This window comes from Ursus maritimus, unplaced genomic scaffold, assembly GCF_017311325.1.
Source record: "Ursus maritimus isolate PB19 unplaced genomic scaffold, ASM1731132v1 scaffold_10, whole genome shotgun sequence".
NCBI lineage: Eukaryota > Metazoa > Chordata > Mammalia > Carnivora > Ursidae > Ursus > Ursus maritimus.
The window spans coordinates 4,829,467-4,853,820 of record NW_024423344.1 but is presented as its reverse complement, the minus strand read 5'-3'; the positions used below and the strand labels follow the sequence as shown (position 1 = coordinate 4,853,820).

The following is a 24,354-nucleotide window of genomic DNA, read 5'->3' as shown; positions in this document are numbered from 1 at the left end:
TTACGATTGCTGTGTTTCTTTCACTTTTTAGGTCCCTTTTCCCAGGTCTTGAAGGAAGGTTCATTTTGGACAGCTTGAAGCCTCACCTTATAGCTGCTTTAAAGGAAGCTGCCCAAACCCGAGGTATTATAGTTGCTTAGTCTTTTTTTTTTTCCCACAATAAACCTATTGCTAAAAATATAAATATTTTTTATAAGTTTTCTGTGAAGTTGAACCAGTATGAAATTGCCAGGAGTTATCTATTCTAGACCTATAAGTCAACACTTTCAGATGGTTCAACCTAATGTAATTGTTACATTCTAAGGCATTTCATTGCTAGATTCTGACATCTAAAAGAATCCAAAGGTAGGTGTTGTATTTCAAAACCTCTCCTGTCAGGGTAGGGTGGTATGCATTTACGGTAATTTCTTACACAGCTTTTTTTTTTTTTTTTATTAAAGATTTTGTTTATTTATTTGTCACAGAGAGAGAGAAAGAGCACAAGCAGGGGGAGCGGCAGGCAGAGGGAAAAGCAGACTCCCCGCTGAGCAGGGAGCCTGACTCAGGGCTTGATCCCAGGACCCTGGGATCATGACCTGAGCTGAAGGCAGATGCTTAACTGACTGAGCCACCCAGACATCCCTTACACAGCTTTTTAATGCTTTCCCATTTCGTTTCTCATGTGTACCCCCAGTCTCATATCTTGTAGCCCATGTAGTAGTGAGCACAGCTGTTGTTGGTTGGATCGGACAGAGGAAGGAGGGAAAGAGGATTGGTTCAAGGTCAGAAGCTAGTGTGTGCCTGGAGCTCAGGGCTTGCCCCTGCCAGCCTTGTGTTGCCCACACCACCCAGTCCTTCAGAGTTTCGTGTGGCAGTGCTGGCTCAGCTCCGGGTATTGCAGACTGATGGCAGTGTCAGGAAAGGGGACTCTTGAGGTCTTGGCAAGGGATGAGTGTCCTTTATTGAGAATCTTTTTAGGGAAAGACAGAGTGGTCTGGGGGGAAAACCAGCATGGGTCTCAATTTAATAGTATCCTTAAACTTTTGTGAGCATCCTTTCCCTTATATAACCATTGTCTGAACTCTTTCTAAGTTAGATACTGTCCTGAAAAATTCTGGATTTGTCCCATCGGTTAAGGTTATAAAGCATATTTCTTGTGGTGTGTCTTTTATAGCATATGCTGTTTCTTTTGAAGGATAATGACTAAAGGAAAAGTTGCTAATCATTATACATCTTTATTCATTTAAATAAAAGTGAAAGGAGTTGGAATGGGGGAGGCGAACTAAGGATGAGCCCATGTAAGACTAAAGGAAGAAGAGTCTGCAGTGCTGTTACCATAAGGATCTGTAACTGTGAGCTAGGAAGTGGATATTGATCTTTCCACTAGCTAGATGATTCACTTAGTTGGGAATGGTCGTCTTCAGAGTAGCCTTTTCTGGAAGTCTAACCTTAGATTCCTATAACTCTGCTGTTCTGTGTTCCAAAATTTTAGAAATCCTTATTTTTCAAAATCTGTATTATAGTCTTGTATAAAAACTTTACATTGCAATATAATGCACATACATATATAATAATGAAAAGTACATATATCATAAATGTAGGCTCAATACAATTTTACAAACACACCTAGGTCAAAACCCAGAAGATTGCCCACACCCAGACCCCATCTCAGGCCTTCTCCAGTCCTATCCGCTCACACCGTGATCCTGGCATTGAGTAGCACAGAGGAGCTGAGCTGGTTATTTGCTTTCTGGAAGGGGAATCATGCAGTGGGTGTGGTGTGTCTGTGTCTTTGACTTGCTCTTATCCATCCAGGTTGTCTGAGTTGTAGATCCTTCTTTCTCGTGTGATGTATTACTTTCTTTTGAAGAGAATGTTTTTGTTAATGGCCAGTAGTTTCTCGGGTGGATGTAGATTTGGAAATCAGCCCAGTTATTCAAGTTATTCAGAACCAAATCAGGTGCAAAGGGTACAAGTCCTACAGAATAATACTGCTTTTACTCAAAACTTCTCAGATACCTGTGGCACAGGGCACGGCCACAGCTTGCTTGTCTAGCCTTACGGGGATGGGGGTACCTGTCGTTATATGTTTAGGAATGAGTTAAATTTATACATTTACTTAGATAATTTGACATTTTTATAAAGTTGAGTCTTCCCACTTTGTGTGTCTTTTCATTTTCTCATCTACTATGGATTCTGATTTGTTATTTTGGGATTATACCATAAGCACTGTTTTGTTTCTGGCTCTTGGTTAATTTTCTCTGGACTGTTACACTGGATGGGTCGGGTTGACTCTTTGTTTGTCACTCATAATGTGTAGCTCGGTTCTCCCAGAAATTGTCTTCAAGGTCACTTTTCTTTATCTCAGTTTAAGTTTAGGCTACCATTCTCATGATTATTTAGTAATCCTGACCTCTAACCTTTTCAGTATTCTATCTGGCCATATGGGTAATGGGTAACTGCCTCCTGGGCATCTTCCCTATTATTTTTGTACTATTAGTTCCAGGAAAAAATTAGTTTTTGATATTCATTTGTTTCCTTGAACAGTTTTAATGTTTTGGGAGCATTATGATGTGGAGGCTGATGAGGACCCAGTAAGTGACACCCTTGCTTTGCTTTTCTGAGAGCTGAGTCGGCGAAGAGATGCCCAGAGAGGAGTCCAGCAGATAAACGTCACAGATCACCCCTGACATCCTGATGGTGTTGGAGATCATGACTGATGGCAGGCAGCTTGCTTCTGCCCTTGCTCCAGAATCATCCAGATTAGCTCACTGGTCTAGACACAGGCAGCGTGGGAGACCCCAGCTGCCCTGCACGGGCTGCCCCTGCACAGCACAGTGTAGGAGGAGCCACCCCTGATGACTTCTTGGGAACATGCAGGTCCTTTTCTGAAGTGACCAGTCAGATATGCTACTCCATGTTCTGGTGGCATGAGCAGTCGGGGGGCATTAGTAAGTGTGGGAGAAGAGAGGCCACGTGCTATTTATGGAGCTCCCTTCATATGGTAGGGAGCATCATACGTATACAACATTTGGTTTTTTATTTATTATTTTATCTTTTTTTGCTCTAAATAATGATTATGTGGCTGTTTCGCTGGCATAGAGCACTGTGGACTTCTCTTTACTGATTCTCAGTAACAACAGATTGCCCAGTTTTGAAAGTACTGCTGCCCAGAATTGAAACATGAGGTTTTTTTTCTCTGCAGTGGGTACGTCTTTAATTTCATTGCTCGGGTAAAATCTGTCTTATTATTTGAGAGTTTTACTCGTATTGCATTTAGAATACTGAGCTAAATATCAAGAACTGCTTGTATTTTCACTGTTTGCCTCTACTGCCCGTTTATTGTTAGCTTTAAACATTGTTTCAGTCTTTCCCTTTCTGGGGAAAACAGAACAAACTTGACTTTTGATTTCCTTTCTTGCATTCTGTCCTGGTCCATCTTCTAGAAAGAGTAGGATATGCTTATGGGCTGCACCTGCTCATCATCTGTTATCATTGCAAATGAACCTTTGCTTCTGTTAGATTTGCAATAAAATTGCCTGGCTGAGGTCACCAATTAATGACTTTTTTATTGTTAAATCCTGTGGACTTTTGTTGTTGCTTTTATGTGATCCCTCTGAAGCTTAGATGCTATTGCTCATGCCCTTTCTGAACGCCCTGGCTTTTATGGCATCATTCTCTTTTGGTGTCCTTATGCTTCTTTGCCTGCTCCCCAGAGTTATTTGTGAATTCCTATTCCTGAGTTTATCCTTGAGTATGGGCTAGTGTAGGAGCCCTCACTCACCTCTTCCATTTTGCTTTCACTTTCTTTGAGTATCCCCACCCAGCCCAGGCACCTGCCGCCATGCCTGTGGAAGGACCACTGCATCTCCCGTTGCCATCCCAGTGTCAGGAGGGGTGGTGTAGTGTAGTGGTTACGTGCCTGAGACTTTGTAGTCACACAGATCTGAACTGACACCTGACTTCTCCATTGTGTGACTCTGGACAAATTAGCCAGCCTCTCTGAGCCTGTATTTCCCAATCAGTAACAAGGTAATACAGTAACATCCTTCCATGAGAGTCTGTCTGAAGCCCTTAAGATTCAATGATATCCAGTGCAAGATTGCTTTATTACAAGGTTAAAGAAATGAGAGTAAGGGTTGAGTCAAGGATGGCAGGCAGTCACAACTTTCTAATTGAGTTTTATCCAGTTTTGCCATATCGCAGCAGGGCAGATTATCGAAAAGCACTGTTGTATTGTTACTCACGGTGGTCGTTACTTTGGCGATCACATGATGCATACGTCATATGTACAGTTCAACACGATAATGGGCACATAAGGACACTGAAGAAATGGCTGCTATTATTTTGCACTTGGAGTTCTGTAAGTGTCTCGAAATCAACATTTTCACGACTTGAGTCCTCATCCTCTTCTTAAATCTCTTTCCCCTGCTTCCCAGCTCTCTGGTTTAGGCTTTCTCTTCCTGTGCTGCCTCTGTCGTAGCGTAGGTCCCTCCTCACAGATTCACTCGCTCCAGTACTCACTCTTCACCCGATCATGTCCCTCCCCTGCTCGGCATCAGAGGACACTGATCCTTTCAGGTTGGACTTGGTCTTGTTCCTGTGGGTGACAGGGCTTTCTGTGATTGTGAACTCGCCATCTCGTTGGCTTTGGTTGATTCAATGTCCTCCTCCTGTACTCGCCATCGCAAGCACTTGTGGATTGATAAACTTACCACTCTATCCATCTCATGAGAGCAGAGACACTTGTCACGACCATGTAGCACGGGAACTGCTTCAGGGTGGGTGCTTGGTAATTGTTTTTATCTGAATGAAAGCTTTCTCATGTCTGTTTTTTGTATGTGGTGTTCCTTTTGCTTAGAACACTCTCTCCATCCTCCACTTTGCTGCTCTGACTTGGATTCATCCTTTACACTCTAGCCCACACATGTTCTCCAAGAGGTTGCCTTTCACGTGGGCTGCCTCACGCCCACCCCTGCACCTCTGAGGTAGATGCCCCTGCTTTGCTCAGGGTTCTCAGTACATAGTCCATTCAGTCCTCTCTGACTTATCATGCTCATAATTTTACTCTGCTAGACTGTAAAATCCTTGAGAGGAGGGACCATCTCTTACTTTGTTTTTGTATTTCCAGTGCCTGCTTGACAAGTCTGGTTGGACATGTTCATGCTGCCACATGCTGGGCTGGGGATGGTGTTGCAGGGGACAGGGGCACAAAGATGAAGAGGGAAATAAATCCCTGGGATTGTGCCTGTGATTTACTGTTAACTTTTCAGATGAGTATCTTCTGTCCTCTTACTTGTTCTCCATAACTGTGAGACAATCGAGTATATATTGTCCTCTTCATTTGAGTTATTTGAGTGTTAAGTTACTTGAACAAATGCTTGACTATCAGAATTTGGGGAATAGTTAGAAGAGAGGGTAGATGGGTTTGGGAGGAAATAAATAGAAAAAACAGTTATATCAGACAAATGGTAGGAGTGCCTGATAGGTTAGCACCAGGATCCTGTTTATATTTGAAATATTTTTAAAATTTACTTATTACATATGCCCCCCCCAGCTCTGTTTCATGACCAAAGACTTCTAGTAATCATTTGTATAAATTTCCCGTGTGTACCAGGCATTGTGTTAGATGGAGATAATGTGAAGAATAACAGTGAAGGGGCTTACAGTCCAGTGGGGACAGCAATGTAAATAATACTGCCATTTAGTGGGATGTGTCCTGTGTCAAATACTGAGAATAGGGTCTGTATGAGGAGGGGGTGGCAGGTTGGGGGCCCTCACAGAGGAGCTGGCATGTGTTCTATCTCAGATGTTCAAGGGAAAGACCGCAAACATCATGGCTGGAGGGATGGCATGTTCACCTGTCCATGCTGACACTACTTTGTGATGATTTACGGTATTCATTGCAGAGACGATCTCATAGGTGTATGTAAATCTTCAGAAGTAGCAATTTCAGGTGCCAACCTCAGGTACATAGATGAGCAATAATCCAAAGATTTTGGTGTAAGATTTGTTCCATGAGGATGTTCTGGGTTACTACTTCACAGCCACCTGTCTAACAGAAGGGCCCTGTCTTAGGAAGTCTCCCAACCGCACCCTTGCCTTCCTTCAGGTGGCCATTATGTCTCACCTGGAATACGGGACTAACCTTGAAAGTCTTCCCACAACCATTCTTGCCTCTCTAGTTAGCACAACAACAGTACTGCTATGATTATCTTTCTTAAATATTGTCCTGCTTTTTTATCTGAAGATCTTTCAAAGGCTTCCCCTTTTTCCTTGGAATAAGGGCCAAAATCCTTAACATTTCTTATGAGGGCCTTCATTATGTGGCTCCATTTCTGGGTGTTAAAAGGTGCCTGGAATCCAATTCATGGAAAGGATATATCAGTATTTGCTATTATTGTGATTATTATTAATAATCTCTTTTATTGTTTCCCTTGATCCTTCTCATATTTGGGAGATGGCCTGTTCTTTTCCTCCCTTAGGTGTTGTATGCCTCGTTTCCTTTGCCCGCCTATCTCACTCTCATGCTCATCTGTCTCTTGGCCCATGTGTCCTCATGGTACACTGAGCCCCTCATACCACTTGTGCCCCACCCATGTACCTGTTTCATCATTTATAATAATTTATCTAATACCTGCCTTCCCCATTAGACTATAAGACATGGTCTGAGGTCATGTATCGTGTTTATTTCTGTCTCTAGCACTGAGTCAATATTGACTGACAGAATGTCTCTAAAGTAATTGGAAGGATGTTCAGATTAGAAGAGTTTAAATTCCATTGGTAAGAGCATGGGCTCTGTGTTAGCTGCCAAGGGTAACCTAATGTAGCCAAACACACAAACATCACACAGAGCTATGGAGTAGTGTACCTGAGCCAGGAAATGACTTGCTTCAGGCAGAGGAGAGGTTAGATGGCCATGGAGGAGTCTTTGATGTTTGATATTATAGGTAGTTACCATAAGCAAGCAGTGGAAATATATGAGAAAACCTCCCTTTCTTTATCATAGAGTCCGAATTATACTTACTTTATAGATATACTCCAAAAATTGAGGACTTACTTTGTAGAATGGAGTGATTTACTTTGTAAATTAGCTGTCTTCCCTTTCTTAATTATTATTATTATTTTTTTAAGAGGCAGGGGGGAAGGGTAAAGGGAGGGGAGAGGGAGAATCTCAGTCGGGCTCCATATGCAGTGCAAGGCCCGAAGTGGGGCTCAGTCTCATGACCCTGAGATCATGACCTGAGCTGAAATGAAGGGTCAGATGCTTAACTGACTGAGCTGCCCAGGCACCCTTCACTTTCTTAATTCTTATCTGGAATATCTGAATATCACATGATAATCATCTGTACAAAAAACGTATTGGGAGCTTATCAAATGACTTTATTTTGCTGTTGAAATGTAATTTATACATACAAAGTTCATATTCCTTTCTCCTTTGCTTTCTTTCTGAATTAAGATTTCCCACCCATTATGTAGTTTGGATTTAGTTTGCATTGAAATACATTTTTAAATCTTAAATGTATATTCTGCTATATTTGGAGTTTTGTTTATGGCTTTTCTTTTACATAATGGTGTGTAAGATTCCATAGACAGTGCTATCTTAAGATGTAGAATAATTTCTGTAGCCATCATGTGAAATTGTGACAATTCTGGCTTTTTCTAAGATTGGATTTAATTATATTCTAGCACAACAACTTCTCTGGGGATATTCAGGTATGGTAACTGACTAAATGTTGTATTTATTTGTAGCCTGATGTTTTTTGTTCATTTGATTCTTTGGATCTTGTTTTTTCATTTATTGAAGTAGCTAGAGATTATGTTAACTTTTTTTTTGTTTTTTTTTTCTCTGGTGCTGATTAAAGGAGAGAGGAAACTATATCAATATAGGTATATGGGTGGTGGTTGTACATACCACAATAAAACCATATTTAAATGATTTGAAAACATTTCATAGAACATTTGGTCTCAAAGAATTCTGCTGAAATTTGTATTTTAAGCTGTGGTTTTTAATGGGAAAGTGTGAATGAATGCACCTCTCTTACATGATACACATAAATATTGAGATTAGAAAGTGTAGAGGGGACCCAGTTCTGGGATCTGTGACCGTGAAGGGAGGAGGCTTTCTGGGCCCCACAGTGGTGTCGGGCTTACCGTGGCGCAGGTGGGAATGGCAGCCCCTTTACTTGGCACACTAAGGAAAGTAAAGTGGCTAACACAGCTTTCATTCGGGACAATCGGCTGATTGTTCTTACAGTGCCTAGTGTGTCATTTTGTTGACTTTTTTTTTAAATAAAAATATTTTGACTCAGCTGGTATTATTTTCCCCCAGTTCATGTTTCACTTGGAAAATGAGAGGATGTAAGATTTGCTTTACGGAAATTGTTTTTATGGTATATATTATTTTTGGAGTCAGTCAGTTCTTTGAAGTAAGCTGTACCCATATTCAAATTAATTGAGAAACCAAGTCATTGTTATATTGATGATTCCTATTAATACTAAATTTGGTTTCTAGCTCGTTACTTTTAGTATATGTTTTTAAACTCCAATGTATCCTAGATTTTAAGGTATAATCAAAGAGGAAAACAAAATGGTGGTAGGAGTAGGCTGTGTAGTTATCATATGCCCTGGGGATGCTCTGGGTAATGGCAGTGACCTCTCCCCTTGTCTCATGGCATCTCCTTTTCTAGATGAACACTAGGGACACTAGGAAGGCAGGATGCCAGTGTGAGCTTCTTGAGAAGAAATTTGGCCACCAGTGGATTTTTGAACCACACTGGCAGGCTCCACGTTAGAGTGGATGTTTCTTCTGCACCCCCATGGTTCTCGCGGTGCTGCCGCTAGAAATGCCCGGTGCCAGATGGAGTGCTTGGTGGGCAGACACGCGCTTTCCTTTCCTTCCTTGGTTTCTTTCTTTTCCCATCTTTCTTTCTGTTTCTGGGAAGATTTGACTCGTGTAGCTTACCATTGAATGGATTTCCACTCTGTCACACATGTATTTACAAAGAGATTTGGCTCTTTGTACTCATCAACCATCAAAGCTGCCACTGCCCCTTTCTGTACAAGAAAAGCGTAAAGAGCTGTTGCTGTGCTTACGGCCTCAGATGCTCAGAGTCAGCCGTCTGCGACTCCAAAGGAGTCTGGTCAAGTATAGTGAGCCCCCAGTCAGTGAAAGCATTCAGAACTAAGATTTCTTGGCTAAGTAAATGTTGAAGTAATCTATAATATCCTAGCTTCATCTCTGTCAAAAATCTTTCTCAAAGTTACTACTGAATATAAACATGCAAATAAATATAAACAAAAAACATAGTTCAGTCTTTAAAGAGTGATTCAGTGTGTTGATGTTTTTTTATTTTGAACAGATCGTTAGTAAAACAAAAACTACTCTTAGAAGGGTTATTTCTGAAATAATCATGTCTGATAATAGTTTAGATAAAACATTTCTGTCTCCAGGAACACTTTCAGTACTGTCGAGTTGACCTCTTTTGACAGTGCTGATGATTTTTAAGGCTAGGACAACAAATACACAGTCATTTATTAAAATGCTATAAAAATTATTTTGCCAATGCTGTTGGAGGTGCTTTACCATTTCAGTGGCTTTCTAACCTAAGACATGAAGACTTTTCTGTGTTAACATTTATACTTCAGGGTGAAAAGCTGAAAGCTTAAATACAAACTAAATAGAAATCAGGACTTCAGATTGAACCCATCTAAGTACTTAGAATTGTGTCTTAACTTCATTTTCTCTCTCCTTTATTTTTCCTTACGTTTTTTCAGTTGAGCATGACTGGTGTGTTAGTTGCATGTTATATGTGGTGTGGGTGTTTTCTTGGTATTTTATTTATCCATTGATATTAGATATTTTTCCTGAAGGTGGGTATAGTTTTATAAATTGCCAGTTTCACACGGGGATACTAGACAACATTATCTACCAAATGCACGTCATGTGGCCAGTATTAACGTAGAGCACAGGGTGTGCACATTTAATGTTTTGTTTTCAGAGTGTTCTGAATTTTAATTTCTAACTCTTTTTTGTATCTTTGGTATTATATCCTTGCCTTTCTTATGATTTGGATATTCTACTAATTCAATTCAGTAAGCATTTTTTTAGAACATTGTTGTTAAAACTTAATTATTAAAAATTATATTTTAATGGGACTCACAGGTCAAGGAGACTGTACTAGTCAGACTACTGACAAGATTTTATGATTTCCTAAATGTTACTACTGGATTTACCCTAAATCACACATGTAGAAACTGAAGATATTCAGAATTTGGGTATTGACATCTTCCAAAAGTTGCAAAATTGTGTCCTTGCTTAAATTTCTGTGGCAGTAATTTTAAAATGTCTTATTGTAGCACGAAAGATAATTTTCTTGGTAGAAGGTAAAGTTATCTTCCCGACGTGTAAGACTGTGAAATAAGCGTGTCCTTTCTTGGTTAAAAAATAGTGATGTACCCAAGTTTCAAAGGGCTTGAGACCCTCTTTCATAATTTTTTTAAATTAGTCTTTTTAAGAGTCTGGAAATTGTATGTACATAGGAAGTTAAAATTGTTAGTTTTCCACAAGATTGAATTTGAGATGCTTTTTATTTCTCTATATGGGCTAACACGTACCTATAGGTATATAGTGTTCTTTTCCTATTGATATTTTAAATACTCTGAATCGTAAAATATACTTAGAAATAATGTTATTTTCTGGACCAGTGGTTAAAAATCAGCAAAAATCTTTTTCCCTAGACGAAATCTTATTAGTCTCCTCACTTATAAAACGTCTAGAAGTAGAGCTGCTTGGTGGAGGACAAGCCCCGTCTCTGCAGCAGTGCCGAGCTACTCCCGTTTCCTTGTCCCTGAGGCATTTCTGCAAAATCCCAGGGCTCCGAAGAACACACTTTAATAAATAAGTAGTAAATAGCCAGGTAAAAGCTTCCTTGGACAAGCTGTGAATACGTCCCTACCTGAGCATGTAAATGGAGCAGTCTTGGGACCAGAACTTCATCCCCATTCTTTTTCCAGAGAGAAATCAGGTCCTAAAAAGATTAAGTGACACCTACCTTACACGTCTAGTTTTAGTGAGTGGAAGGAAAGTCTATAAGTGTTCTCGCTGCCTCAGCTTCAGAGAGTGTTGGTCATCTGAGACAGGGACTCCAATCTCCTGCCCCTCTCTTCCTCCCATGCAGCCACGTTTCCATACTGGAAACAGGAAGAAAGGAAATTCATATCGGGTTTGCTTATAAATTGCTTATCCTTAAATAGAATGGTACTTAGTTAAGCTATACCCACATTTTCTTTGGTGCTTTTATTTGTGGACAACCACTAAAAATTATTTTCCATGTTGATTCCATTTGTAGAACATCATAGGATAATTTTTAAAAATATACGCAAATGCATTTTATATATTTATTTAAAATAAGCACTTTCCAAAGAGAACTATTTCTCCCATAAGTCGTTGTAAATATAAGTGTATATGTAGATTCTCTATCATTACATAAAAATTATTTTAGCCCAGGTATGCTGAATGTTTGCATTTCTATAGTGTACTTAAATCTTCTAAAAATGGCTTCGTAGTACTATCTAATCTGCAAGAATAGAAAGCTAAATAAGTTACAGTAGAGTTATATGTATTTGTAACATTTCTGTATATGATTTACAGGAAGACCATGTACTCAGCTGCAGCTTCTAAATCCAGAACGATTTGCACGTCTTATCAAAGAAGTAATGAATACATTCTGGCCTGGCAGAGAGTTGATTGTTCAGTGGTATCCATTTGATGAAGACAAAAATCACCCATCTGTTTCATGGCTTAAAATGGTTTGGAAGAATCTCTATATACATTTTTCAGAGGATTTGACTTTATTTGATGAGATGCCACTTATCCCCAGAACTACACTAGAAGAAGGTCAGACGTGTGTGGAACTCATTAGACTCAGGATTCCATCATTAGTCATTTTAGATGATGAATCTGAAGCACAGCTTCCTGAATTTTTAGCAGACATTGTACAAAAACTTGGAGGGATTGTCCTTAAAAAATTAGATGCCTCCATACAGCATCCACTTATTAAAAAATACATTCACTCACCATTACCGAGTGCTGTTCTGCAGATAATGGAGAAGATGCCTTTGCAGAAATTGTGTAATCAGATAGCTTCGCTACTTCCCACACACAAAGATGCCCTGAGGAAGTTTTTAGCTAGTTTAACTGATAGCAGTGAAAAAGAGAAAAGAATAATTCAGGAATTGCCAATATTCAAGCGAATTAACCATTTATCTGATCAGGGAATTTCCTCTTACACAAAACTAAAAGGTTGTAAGGTCTTGCACCATACTGCCAAACTTCCACCAGATCTGCGACTCTCTATTTCAGTAATAGACAGTAGTGACGAAGCAACTATTCGCTTGGCAAACATGTTGAAAATAGAGAAGTTAAAGAGCACTAATTGCTTGAAGCTCATTTTAAAAGATATTGAAAATGCGTTTTATTCACACGATGAGGTAACACAGCTTATGTTATGGACCCTTGAGAATCTGTCCTCTCTTAAAAATGAGAATCCGAATGTGCTTGATTGGTTAATGCCATTAAAATTCATTCAGATTTCACAGGAACAGATGGTGTCAGCCACTGAACTCTTTGATCCTGATATAGAAATACTAAAGGATCTCTTTTACAGTGAAGAGGAAACTTGCTTCCCACCTTCAGTTTTTACCTCACCAGATATTCTTCACTCTTTAAGACAAATTGGTCTAAAAAATGAAGCCAGTCTCAAAGAGAATGATGTTGTGCAAGTAGCAAAAAAAATTGAAGCCTTACAGGTCAGTTCTTGTCCAAATCAAGATCTTCTTCTAAAGAAAGCCAAAACACTGTTACTGGTTTTAAACAAGAATCATACGCTGTTGCAGTCATCTGAAGGAAAGATGACCCTGAAGAAAATAAAATGGGTTCCAGCTTGCAAGGAAAGGCCACCAAACTATCCAGGCTCTTTAGTCTGGAAGGGAGATGTATGTAACCTTTGTGCCCCGCCAGATATGTGCGATGGAGCCCACGCGATTCTGGTTGGCTCGTCACTTCCCCTTGTTGAGAGTGTCCATGTTAACTTGGAGAAAGCTTTAGGGATCTTCACCAAACCTAGCATCAGTGCTGTCTTAAAACACTTTAAAATTGTTGTTGATTGGTATACTTCAAAAACCTTTAGTGACGAAGACTACTATCAATTTCAACATATTTTGCTTGAAATTTATGGATTCATGCATGATCATTTAAATGAAGGGAAGGATGCTTTCAGAGCCTTGAAATTTCCATGGGTTTGGACTGGCAAAAAATTTTGTCCCCTTGCCCAAGCTGTGATAAAACCATTCCATGATCTTGACCTTCAGCCTTATTTGCATAGTGTGCCTAAAACCATGGCAAAATTCCACCAACTCTTTAAAGTATGTGGTTCAATAGAGGAGTTGACATCAGATCATATTTCCATGGTCATTCAGAAGGTGTATCTCAAAAGTGACCAAGATCTCAGTGATCAAGAAAGTAAAGAAAATCTTCACCTTATGTTGAATATCATCAGATGGCTTTATAGCAATCAGATTCCAGCAAGCCCCAACACGCCTGTTCCTATATATCATAGCAAAAATCCTTCTAAACTTATCATGAAGCCAATTCATGAATGCTGTTACTGCGACATCAAAGTTGATGACCTCAATGACTTACTGGAAGATTCAGTGGAACCAATCATTCTGGTGCATGAGGACATACCCATGAAAACTGCAGAATGGCTGCAAGTTCCATGCCTTAGCACAAGACTGATCAATCCTGAAAACATGGGATTTGAGCAGTCAGGGCAGAGGGAACCACTTACTGTAAGAATTAAAAATATTCTGGAAGAATACCCTTCAGTGTCAGATATTTTTAAAGAACTACTTCAAAATGCGGATGATGCAAATGCAACAGAATGCAGTTTCATGATTGATATGCGAAGAAATATGGACATTCGAGAGAATCTGCTGGACCCCGGCATGGCGGCTTGCCATGGACCGGCTCTGTGGTCATTCAATAATTCTCAGTTCTCAGATTCAGATTTTGTGAACATCACTAGGCTAGGAGAATCTTTAAAGAGGGAAGAGGTTGATAAAGTTGGAAAATTTGGTCTTGGATTTAATTCCGTGTACCATATCACCGACATTCCCATCATCATGAGTCGAGAATTTATGATAATGTTCGATCCAAACATAAACCATATCAGTAAACACATTAAAGACAAATCTAATCCTGGGATCAAAATTAATTGGAGTAAACAACAGAAAAGACTAAGGAAATTTCCTAATCAGTTTAAACCATTTATAGATGTTTTTGGCTGTCAGTTACCTTTGACTGTAGAAGCACCTTACAGCTACAATGGAACTCTTTTCCGACTGTCCTTTAGAACTCAACAGGAAGCAAAAGTGAGTGAAGTTAGTAGTACCTGCTATAATACAGCAGATATTTACTCTCTTGTGGATGAATTTAGTCTCTGTGGACACCGGCTTATCATTTTCACTCAGAGTGTGAACTCAATGTATTTGAAGTACTTGAAAATTGAGGAAACCAATCCTAGCTTGGCACAAGATACGGTAGTAATTAAAAAAAAACCCTGCTCTTCCAAAGCATTGAGCGCACCTGTCTTAAGTGTTTTAAAAGAAGCTGCTAGGCTCATGAAGACTTGCAGCAGCAGTAATAAAAAGCTTCCTGCTGATGCTCCAAAGTCATCTTGCATTCTTCAGATCACAGTTGAAGAATTTCACCACGTGTTCAGAAGGATTGCTGATTTACAGTCGCCACTCTTCAGAGGTCCAGATGACGACCTAACTGCTCTCTTTGAGATGGCTAAGTCTGGCCAATTGAAAAAGCCATCAGATGAGCTGCCACAAAAAACAGTAGAGTGTACCACGTGGCTGATATGTACCTGCATGGATACAGGAGAGGCTCTAAAGTTTTCCCTGAATGAAAGTGGGCGAAGACTAGGGCTGGTTCCTTGTGGGGCAGTGGGAGTTCTGCTGTCTGAAATCCAGGACCAGAAGTGGGCTGTGAAACCACATGGTGGAGAAGTATTTTGCTACTTACCCTTACGAATCAAAACAGGATTGCCAGTTCACATCAATGGGTGTTTTGCTGTTACTTCAAACAGAAAAGAAATCTGGAAGACAGACACAAAAGGACGATGGAACACCACCTTCATGAGGCACGTTATTGTGAAAGCTTACTTGGAGGCACTCAGTGTCCTGCGTGACCTGGCCACTAATGGGGAGCTAATGGATTATACTTACTACTCTGTATGGCCTGATCCTGAGTTAGTTCATGATGATTTTTCTGTAATTTGCCAAGGATTTTATGAAGATATAGCTCATGGAAAAGGGAAAGAATTGACCAGAGTCTTCTCTGATGGATCCACATGGGTTTCCATGAAGAATGTGAGGTTTCTAGATGACTCTATACTTAAAAGAAAAGATGTTGGTCCAGCAGCGTTCAAGATATTTTTGAAATACCTCAAGAAGACTGGGTCAAAAAACCTTTGTGCTGTTGAACTTCCTTCTTCAGTGAAATCAGGGTTTGAAGAAGCTGGCTGCAAACAGATACTGCTTGAAAATACATTTTCAGAGAAGCAGTTTTTTTCGGAAGTGTTTTTCCCAAATATTCAAGAAATTGAAGCAGAACTCAGAGATCCTTTAATGAATTTTGTTCTAAATGAAAAAATTGATGAATTCTCAGGAATTCTTCGTGTTACTCCATGTATTCCATGCTCTTTGGAGGGGCATCCTTTGGTTTTACCATCGAGATTAATCCACCCTGAAGGACGAGTTGCAAAGTTATTTGATACTAAAGATGGACGGTTTCCTTATGGTTCCACTCAGGATTATCTTAATCCTATTATTTTGATTAAGCTGGTTCAGTTAGGCATGGCAAAAGATGACATTTTATGGGATGACATGCTGGAACGGGCACAGTCCGTGGCTGAAATTAATAAAAGTGATCATGCTGCTGCTTGTCTAAGAAGTAGTATCCTGTTAAGTCTCATCGACGAAAAACTGAAAATAAGGGATCCTCGAGCAAAGGATTTTGCCACAAAATATCAAACAATCCCTTTCCTTCCATTTCTCACAAAGCCAGCAGGATTTTCTTTGGACTGGAAGGGGAACAGTTTTAAGCCTGAAACCATGTTTGCAGCAACTGACCTTTATACAGCTGAGCATCAAGATATAGTTTGTCTCTTGCAACCAATTCTGAATGAAAACTCACATTCCTTCAGAGGTTGTGGTTCCGTGTCATTGGCTGTTAAGGAGTTTTTGGGGCTACTAAGGAAGCCAACAGTTGATCTGGTTGTGAACCAATTGAAAGAAGTTGCAAAATCAGTGGATGATGGAATTACATTGTACCAGGAGAACATCACCAATGCCTGCTACAAATACCTTCATGAAGCAATGATGCAAAATGAAATCATTAAGATATCAATTGTTGAAAAGTTAAAACCCTTTAGCTTCATTCTAGTGGAGAATGCCTATGTTGATTCAGAGAAAGTTTCTTTTCATTTGAATTTTGAAGCGGCACCATATCTTTATCAGCTGCCTAATAAGTACAAAAATAATTTCCGTGAACTTTTTGAAAGTGTGGGTGTGAGGCAGTCATTTACTGTTGAAGATTTTGCCCTTGTTTTGGAATCTATTGATCAAGAGAAGGGAACAAAGCAAATAACAGAAGAGAATTTCCAGCTTTGCCGGCGAATAATTAGTGAAGGAATATGGAGTCTCATTAGAGAAAAGAAACAAGAGTTTTGTGAGAAAAATTATGGCAAGATATTGCTGCCAGATACTAATCTTAAGCTTCTCCCTGCTAAATCTTTATGCTACAACGACTGTCCCTGGATAAAAGTGAAGGACACCACTGTAAAATACTGTCATGCCGACATACCCAGGGAAGTAGCTGTAAAACTAGGAGCAGTCCCAAAGCGGCATAAAGCCTTAGAGCGGTATGCATCCAACATCTGTTTTACCACACTTGGCACGGAATTTGGGCAGAAAGAAAAACTGACCAGCAGAATTAAGAGTATCCTTAATGCCTATCCTTCAGAAAAGGAAATGTTGAAGGAACTCCTTCAAAATGCTGATGATGCAAAGGCCACAGAAATCTGTTTTGTGTTTGATCCTAGACAGCATCCAGTCGATAGGATATTTGATGATAAGTGGGCCCCACTGCAAGGGCCGGCACTTTGTGTGTACAACAACCAACCTTTTACAGAAGATGATGTTAGAGGAATTCAGAATCTTGGAAAAGGCACCAAAGAAGGAAATCCTTGTAAAACTGGACAGTATGGGATAGGATTCAATTCTGTGTATCATATTACAGACTGCCCTTCTTTTATTTCTGGCAATGACATCCTGTGTATTTTTGATCCTCATGCCAGATATGCACCAGGAGCCACATCCGTTAGTCCCGGACGCATGTTTAGAGATTTGGATGCAGATTTTCGGACACAGTTCTCAGATGTTCTGGATCTTTATCTGGGAACCCACTTTAAATTGGATAATTGCACAATGTTTAGATTTCCTCTTCGTAATGCAGAAATGGCAAAGGTTTCAGAAATTTCTTCAGTTCCATCATCAGATAGAATGGTCCAGAATCTTTTGGACAAACTGCGGTCAGATGGGGCAGAACTTTTAATGTTTCTTAACCACATGGAAAAGATTTCTATTTGTGAAATAGATAAAGGTACTGGAGCTCTGAACGTGCTGTATTCTGTAAAGGGCAAAATCACTGACGGGGACAGATTGAAAAGGAAGCAATTTCATGCATCTGTCATCGATAGTGTTACTAAAAAGAGACAGCTCAAAGACATACCAGTTCAACAGATAACCTATACTATGGATACTGAAGACTCTGAAGGAAATCTTACCACATGGCTCATTTGTAATAGGTCAGGTTTTTCAAGTATGGAGAAAGTGTCTAAGAGTGTTATATCGGCTCACAAGAACCAAGATATCACTCTGTTTCCACGTGGCGGAGTAGCTGCTTGCATTACTCACAACTATAAAAAACCCCACAGGGCCTTCTGTTTCTTGCCCCTCTCTTTAGAGACAGGATTACCGTTTCATGTGAATGGCCACTTTGCTCTAGATTCAGCCAGGAGAAATCTGTGGCGGGATGATAATGGAGTTGGTGTTCGCAGTGACTGGAATAACAGTTTAATGACAGCATTAATAGCGCCTGCATATGTGGAATTACTAATCCAGCTGAAAAAGCGCTATTTCCCTGGTTCTGACCCAACATTATCAGTTTTACAGAACACGCCTATTCATGTTGTAAAAGATACTTTAAAGAAATTTTTATCATTTTTCCCAGTTAACAGGCTTGACCTACAACCAGATTTATATTGTCTAGTGAAAGCGCTTTACAGTTGTATTCATGAAGACATGAAACGTCTTCTCCCCGTTGTACGGGCTCCAAATATTGATGGCTCTGATTTACACTCAGCAGTTATAATTACTTGGATTAATATGTCTACTTCAAATAAAACCAGACCGTTTTTTGACAACTTACTGCAGGATGAATTACAACACCTTAAAAATGCAGATTATAACATCACGACCCGCAAGACGGTAGCGGAGAATGTCTACAGACTGAAACACCTACTTTTAGAAATTGGTTTCAACTTGGTGTATAACTGTGATGAGACTGCTAATCTATACCACTGTCTTATAGACGCGGATATTCCTGTCAGTTATGTCACTCCTGTTGATGTGAGGGCTTTTTTAATGACCTTTTCTTCTCCTGACACGAACTGCCACATTGGGAAGCTGCCTTGTCGTCTCCAGCAGACCAACCTGAAGCTTTTTCATAGTTTAAAACTTTTAGTGGATTATTGTTTTAAGGACGCTGAAGAAAATGAGATTGAAGTGGAGGGACTGCCCCTTCTCATTACACTGGACAGTGTTTTGCAAACTTTTGATGCGAAACGACCCAAGTTTCTGACAACATACCACGAATTGATTCCATCCCGCAAAGACTTGTTCATGAATACGCTATATTTGAAATACAGTAATATTTTATTGAACTGTAAGGTGGCAAAAGTGTTCGACATTTCCAGCTTTGCAGATTTGTTATCCTCTGTGTTGCCTCGTGAGTATAAAACCAAAAATTGTACAAAGTGGAAGGATAATTTTGCAAGTGAGTCTTGGCTTAAGAATGCATGGCATTTCATCAGCGAGTCTGTAAATGTGAAAGAAGATCAAGAAGAAACACAACCAACCTTTGACGTTGTTGTTGATACCCTAAAAGACTGGGCCTTGCTTCCAGGAACGAAGTTTACCGTTTCAGCTAACCAGCTTGTAGTTCCTGAAGGTGACGTTCTGCTTCCTTTGAGTCTCATGCACATTGCAGTTTTTCCAAATGCGCAAAGTGATAAAGTTTTTCATGCTCTCATGAAAGCTGGCTGTATTCAACTTGCTTTGAACAAAATCTGCTCCAAAGACAGTGCATTTGTTCCTCTGTTGTCATGTCACACAGCAAACATAGAGAGCCCCACAAGCATTTTAAAGGCTGTACATTATATGGTTCAAACTTCAACATTTAGAACTGAAAAATTAGTAGAAAATGACTTTGAAGCACTTTTGATGTATTTCAACTGCAATTTGAGTCACTTGATGTCCCAAGATGACATAAAAATTTTGAAGTCCCTTCCATGCTACAAATCCATCAGTGGTCGTTACATGAGCATTGCAAAATTTGGAACATGCTATGTACTCACAAAAAGTATCCCTTCAGCTGAAGTGGAAAAATGGACACAATCTTCATCGTCTGCATTTCTTGAAGAAAAAATACACCTAAAAGAATTATATGAGATGCTTGGCTGTGTACCTGTGGATGATCTTGAGGTATACTTGAAACACCTTTTACCAAAAATTGAAAATCTCTCATATGATGCAAAATTAGAGCACTTGATCTATCTGAAGAATAGATTATCAAGTATTGAGGAACTGTCAGAAATCAAGGAACAACTTTTTGAAAAACTGGAAAGTTTATTGATAATCTATGATGCTAACAGTCGACTGAAGCAAGCAAAGCATTTCTATGATAGAACAGTGAGAGTTTTTGAAGTTATGCTTCCCGAAAAATTGTTTATTCCTAAAGACTTCTTTAAAAAATTGGAACAACTTATAAAGCCCAAAAATCAAGCCACGTTTATGACCTCGTGGGTGGAATTCTTACGAAACATCGGACTGAAATACATACTTTCTCAGCAGCAGTTGCTGCAGTTTGCTAAGGAAATCAGTGTGAGAGCTAATACGGAAAACTGGTCCAAGGAAGCATTGCAAAATACAGTTGATATCCTGCTCCATCATATATTCCAAGAACGAATGGATTTGTTATCTGGAAATTTTCTGAAAGAACTTTCCTTAATACCATTCTTGTGTCCTGAGCGGGCCCCTGCTGAATTCATTAGGTTTCATCCTCAATACCAAGAGGTCAATGGAACACTTCCTCTCATAAAGTTCAATGGAGCACAGGTAAACCCCAAATTCAAGCAGTGTGATGTGCTCCAGCTCCTTTGGACATCCTGCCCTATTCTTCCAGAGAAAGCCACACCCTTGAGTATCAGAGAACAAGAAGGTAGTGAGCTTGGTCCACAAGAACAACTTGAACAAGTTTTAAGTATGCTTAATGTGAACCTGGATCCTCCTCTTGATAAGGTCATTAATAACTGCAGAAACATATGCAACATAACTACTTTGGATGAAGAGATGGTAAAAACTAGAGCAAAAGTCTTAAGGAGCATATATGAATTTCTCAGTGCAGAAAAAAGGGAGTTTCGGTTTCAACTGCGGGGGGTTGCTTTTGTGATGGTAGAAGATGGTTGGAAACTCCTAAAGCCCGAGGAGGTAGTGATAAATCTAGAATATGAATCTGATTTTAAACCTTACTTGTACAAGCTACCTTTAGAACTGGGCACATTTCACCAGTTGTTCAAACATCTAGGTACCGAAGATATTATTTCAACCAAGCAATATGTTGAAGTGTTGAGCCGCATATTCAAAAATTCTGAAGGAAAACAGTTAGATCCTAATGAAATGCGCACGGTTAAGAGAGTAGTTTCTGGCTTGTTCAGGAGTCTGCAGAATGATTCAGTCAAGGTGAGGGGTGATCTGGAGAATGTACGAGACCTCGCACTTTACCTTCCAAGCCAGGATGGCAGACTGGTGAAGTCGAGCATCTTAGTGTTTGATGACGCACCGCATTACAAAAGTAGAATCCAGGGGAATATTGGTGTGCAGATGCTGGTTGACCTTAGCCAGTGCTACTTAGGGAAGGACCATGGCTTTCACACTAAATTGATAATGCTCTTTCCTCAAAAACTTAGACCCCGTTTACTGAGCAGCATACTTGAAGAACAGTTAGATGAAGAGACTCCCAAAGTTTGTCAGTTTGGGGCGTTGTGTTCTCTTCAGGGCAGATTACAGTTACTCTTGTCTTCTGAACAGTTCATCACGGGACTGATTAGAATTATGAAGCATGAAAACGATAATGCTTTCCTGGCCAATGAAGAAAAAGCCATAAGACTTTGCAAAGCCCTAAGAGAAGGACTGAAAGTGTCCTGCTTTGAAAAACTTCAAACAACATTAAGAGTTAAAGGTTTTAATCCTATTCCCCACAGTAGAAGTGAAACTTTTGCTTTTCTGAAGAGATTTGGTAATGCAGTCATTCTGCTGTACATACAGCACTCAGACAGTAAGGACATTAACTTCTTGTTAGCGTTGGCAATGACGCTGAAGTCAGCAACGGACAATCTGATTTCTGACACCTCGTATTTAATTGCAATGCTGGGATGCAATGATATTTACAGGATCAGTGAGAAGCTTGACAGTTTAGGGGTAAAGTATGACTCTTCAGAACCATCAAAACTTGAACTTCCAATGCCCGGCACCCCAATACCTGCCGAAATCCATTATACACTGCTTATGGATCCAATGAACGTTTTTTACCCGGGAGAGTACGTTGGGTACCTTGTTGATGCTGAAGGTGGTGATATCTATGGGTCGTACCAGCCAACATACACATACGCAATTATTGTACAAGAAGTTGAAAGAGAAGATGCTGATAATTCTAGTTTCCTGGGAAAGATATATCAGATTGATATTGGCTATAGTGAATATAAAATAGTTAGCTCTCTCGATCTGTATAAGTTTTCAAGGCCCGAGGAAAGCTCTCAGAGCAGAGACAGTGCCCCTTCTACGCCCACCAGCCCTACTGAGTTCCTAGCCCCTGGTCTACGAAGCATCCCTCCTCTTTTCTCCGGTAGAGAGAGCCAGAAGACCTCCTCTTCAAAACATCCTTCCCCAAAAAAGCTCAAGGTGAATTCTTTACCAGAAATCTTAAAAGAAGTGACATCAGTGGTGGAGCAAGCTTGGAAGCTCCCAGAATCTGAAAGAAAAAAGATTATTAGGCGGTTGTATTTGAAATGGCACCCTGACAAAAATCCAGAGAATCACGACATTGCTAATGAAGTGTTTAAACATTTGCAGAATGAAATCAACAGACTAGAGAAACAGGCTTTTCTGGATCAAAATGCAGACAGAGCCTCAAGGCGGACATTTTCAACCTCGGCATCCCGGTTTCAGTCAGAGAAGTACTCATTTCAGAGATTTTATACTTCATGGAATCAAGAAGCGACAAGCCATAAATCTGAAAGGCAACAACAAAATAAAGAAAAGAGCACACCTGCAGCTGGCCAGCCTTACTCTCAGAGGTTCTTCGTTCCCCCCACTTTCAAGTCAGTTGGTAATCCAGTTGAAGCACGGAGATGGTTAAGACAAGCTAGAGCCAATTTTTCGGCTGCCAGGAATGACCTTCACAAAAATGCCAATGAGTGGGTGTGCTTTAAGTGTCACCTCTCTACCAAATTAGCTCTGATCGCCGCTGACTATGCTGTGAGAGGGAAGTCCGATAAGGATGTCAAGCCCACTGCACTTGCACAAAAAATAGAGGAGTACAGTCAGCAACTCGAAGGACTGACAAATGACGTCCACACGTTGGAGGCTTATGGTGTGGACAGTTTGAAAACAAGATACCCTGATTTGCTTCCTTTCCCACAGATCCCAAATGACAGGTTCACTTCTGAAGTTGCTATGAGGGTGATGGAATGTACTGCCTGTATCATCATAAAACTTGAAAATTTTATACAACAAAAAGTGTGACGGTATTTAAAAACACAGAGCTAGAGCTTGACTGTGTCGTAGCACAAATCTGAATTGCTGTACTTCCTTATGCTTCGTTGCCAGTTCTTTAAGAATTGTAAAGCACATTGCAGATCGCTGGGAAGAACTCCGGAGTTGTTAGCATGAAAATCAGTGGAGGACCTTGACGGAATCTAAAAGAGCACCACTTTGAAGATGGTGAGCTGCAGAATTGCTCGATGTCTTTGAATGGCTAGGGTGGCACATACTGAACTGCACTTTAAGTAACCAAAGCTTAGTGGTTTGTTAGATAAGAATCTGTTTATGTCTGCATCAGGATGGAGTTACTTTTCTGTTTTTGACTTGGTGTTTTTGAAGGAGCTAATGAAACACTGGACATATCATTGGTTTTAACAAGTGAGGGGAATTAAGTCTTTGGCGTTGACCACTTCTTTAATTGGATCCTCTTTTGGATGCATTATTATCAGCTGGATCTGATTATGAATTTGTTGCAATTTTACATCTTAAATACTCAGTACATTTAAAAAATGGTACAGTATTTTAATCCTGAATATTACTTGATTAAGAGTATGCAGATAGTACTTAGGGTGCACTGAGTGCACTTTACATCTTTATTTTAAATGGTTTTTTACACGTTATGTTTACAGGCTTCCTATTTCATGAAGGTAACATATGGAAAACTCAAAATGGTGGCAGTTCTTATCACCAGATGTTAATATTGCGCCCAAGAACTGCTTACCAAAACAACGTTTATCAACGGTTAGAACTTTTGCTTTCTGTTTGTTTGTATATATTTTCCACAAATATCATAATTTATATAGCGTGATTGAACAGGATGCAATCTTTCGTTGTCTAAAGGTGCTGCACTTAAAAAAAAATCTCTTCTTTCAACATGGCACTTAGTGTAGTTTTTTGGATTTTACTTTGAAAACATTAAAAAAAAGTGTAAAATCATTGTGACAATATCCAGTAGTTTATAAAAGAGGAATTGTCAGCTTGCATTTTCCCCATGAATGATTCAGAACTGACATTTGATTTTTATCCTGTTTGAGTACCCTACTATACTGTACTTACTTTGGCATATTTTTTTTTTTTTTGCAGAATATAAACGAAAGGTAATGATAATTAGTTTATATAAGTGTGCTGGCTGTAAATGATGCTAAA

The 24,354-nt window shown here is 39.7% G+C and overlaps 1 protein-coding gene across 1 annotated transcript in view; it reads left to right on the top strand.

Moving 5' to 3' along the window:
• Positions 1–24,287, top strand: part of SACS (sacsin molecular chaperone) — a 46,201-nt gene extending 21,914 nt beyond the window's left edge. The window contains exons 8-9 of the mRNA XM_040621553.1: positions 32–123; positions 11,633–24,287. Coding sequence (XP_040477487.1) covers positions 32–123; positions 11,633–23,190 — 11,650 coding nt within the window. The 3' untranslated portion in view covers positions 23,191–24,287. The remainder of the gene's footprint in view (positions 1–31; positions 124–11,632) is intronic.
• Positions 24,288–24,354: the final 67 nt, after the last annotated feature.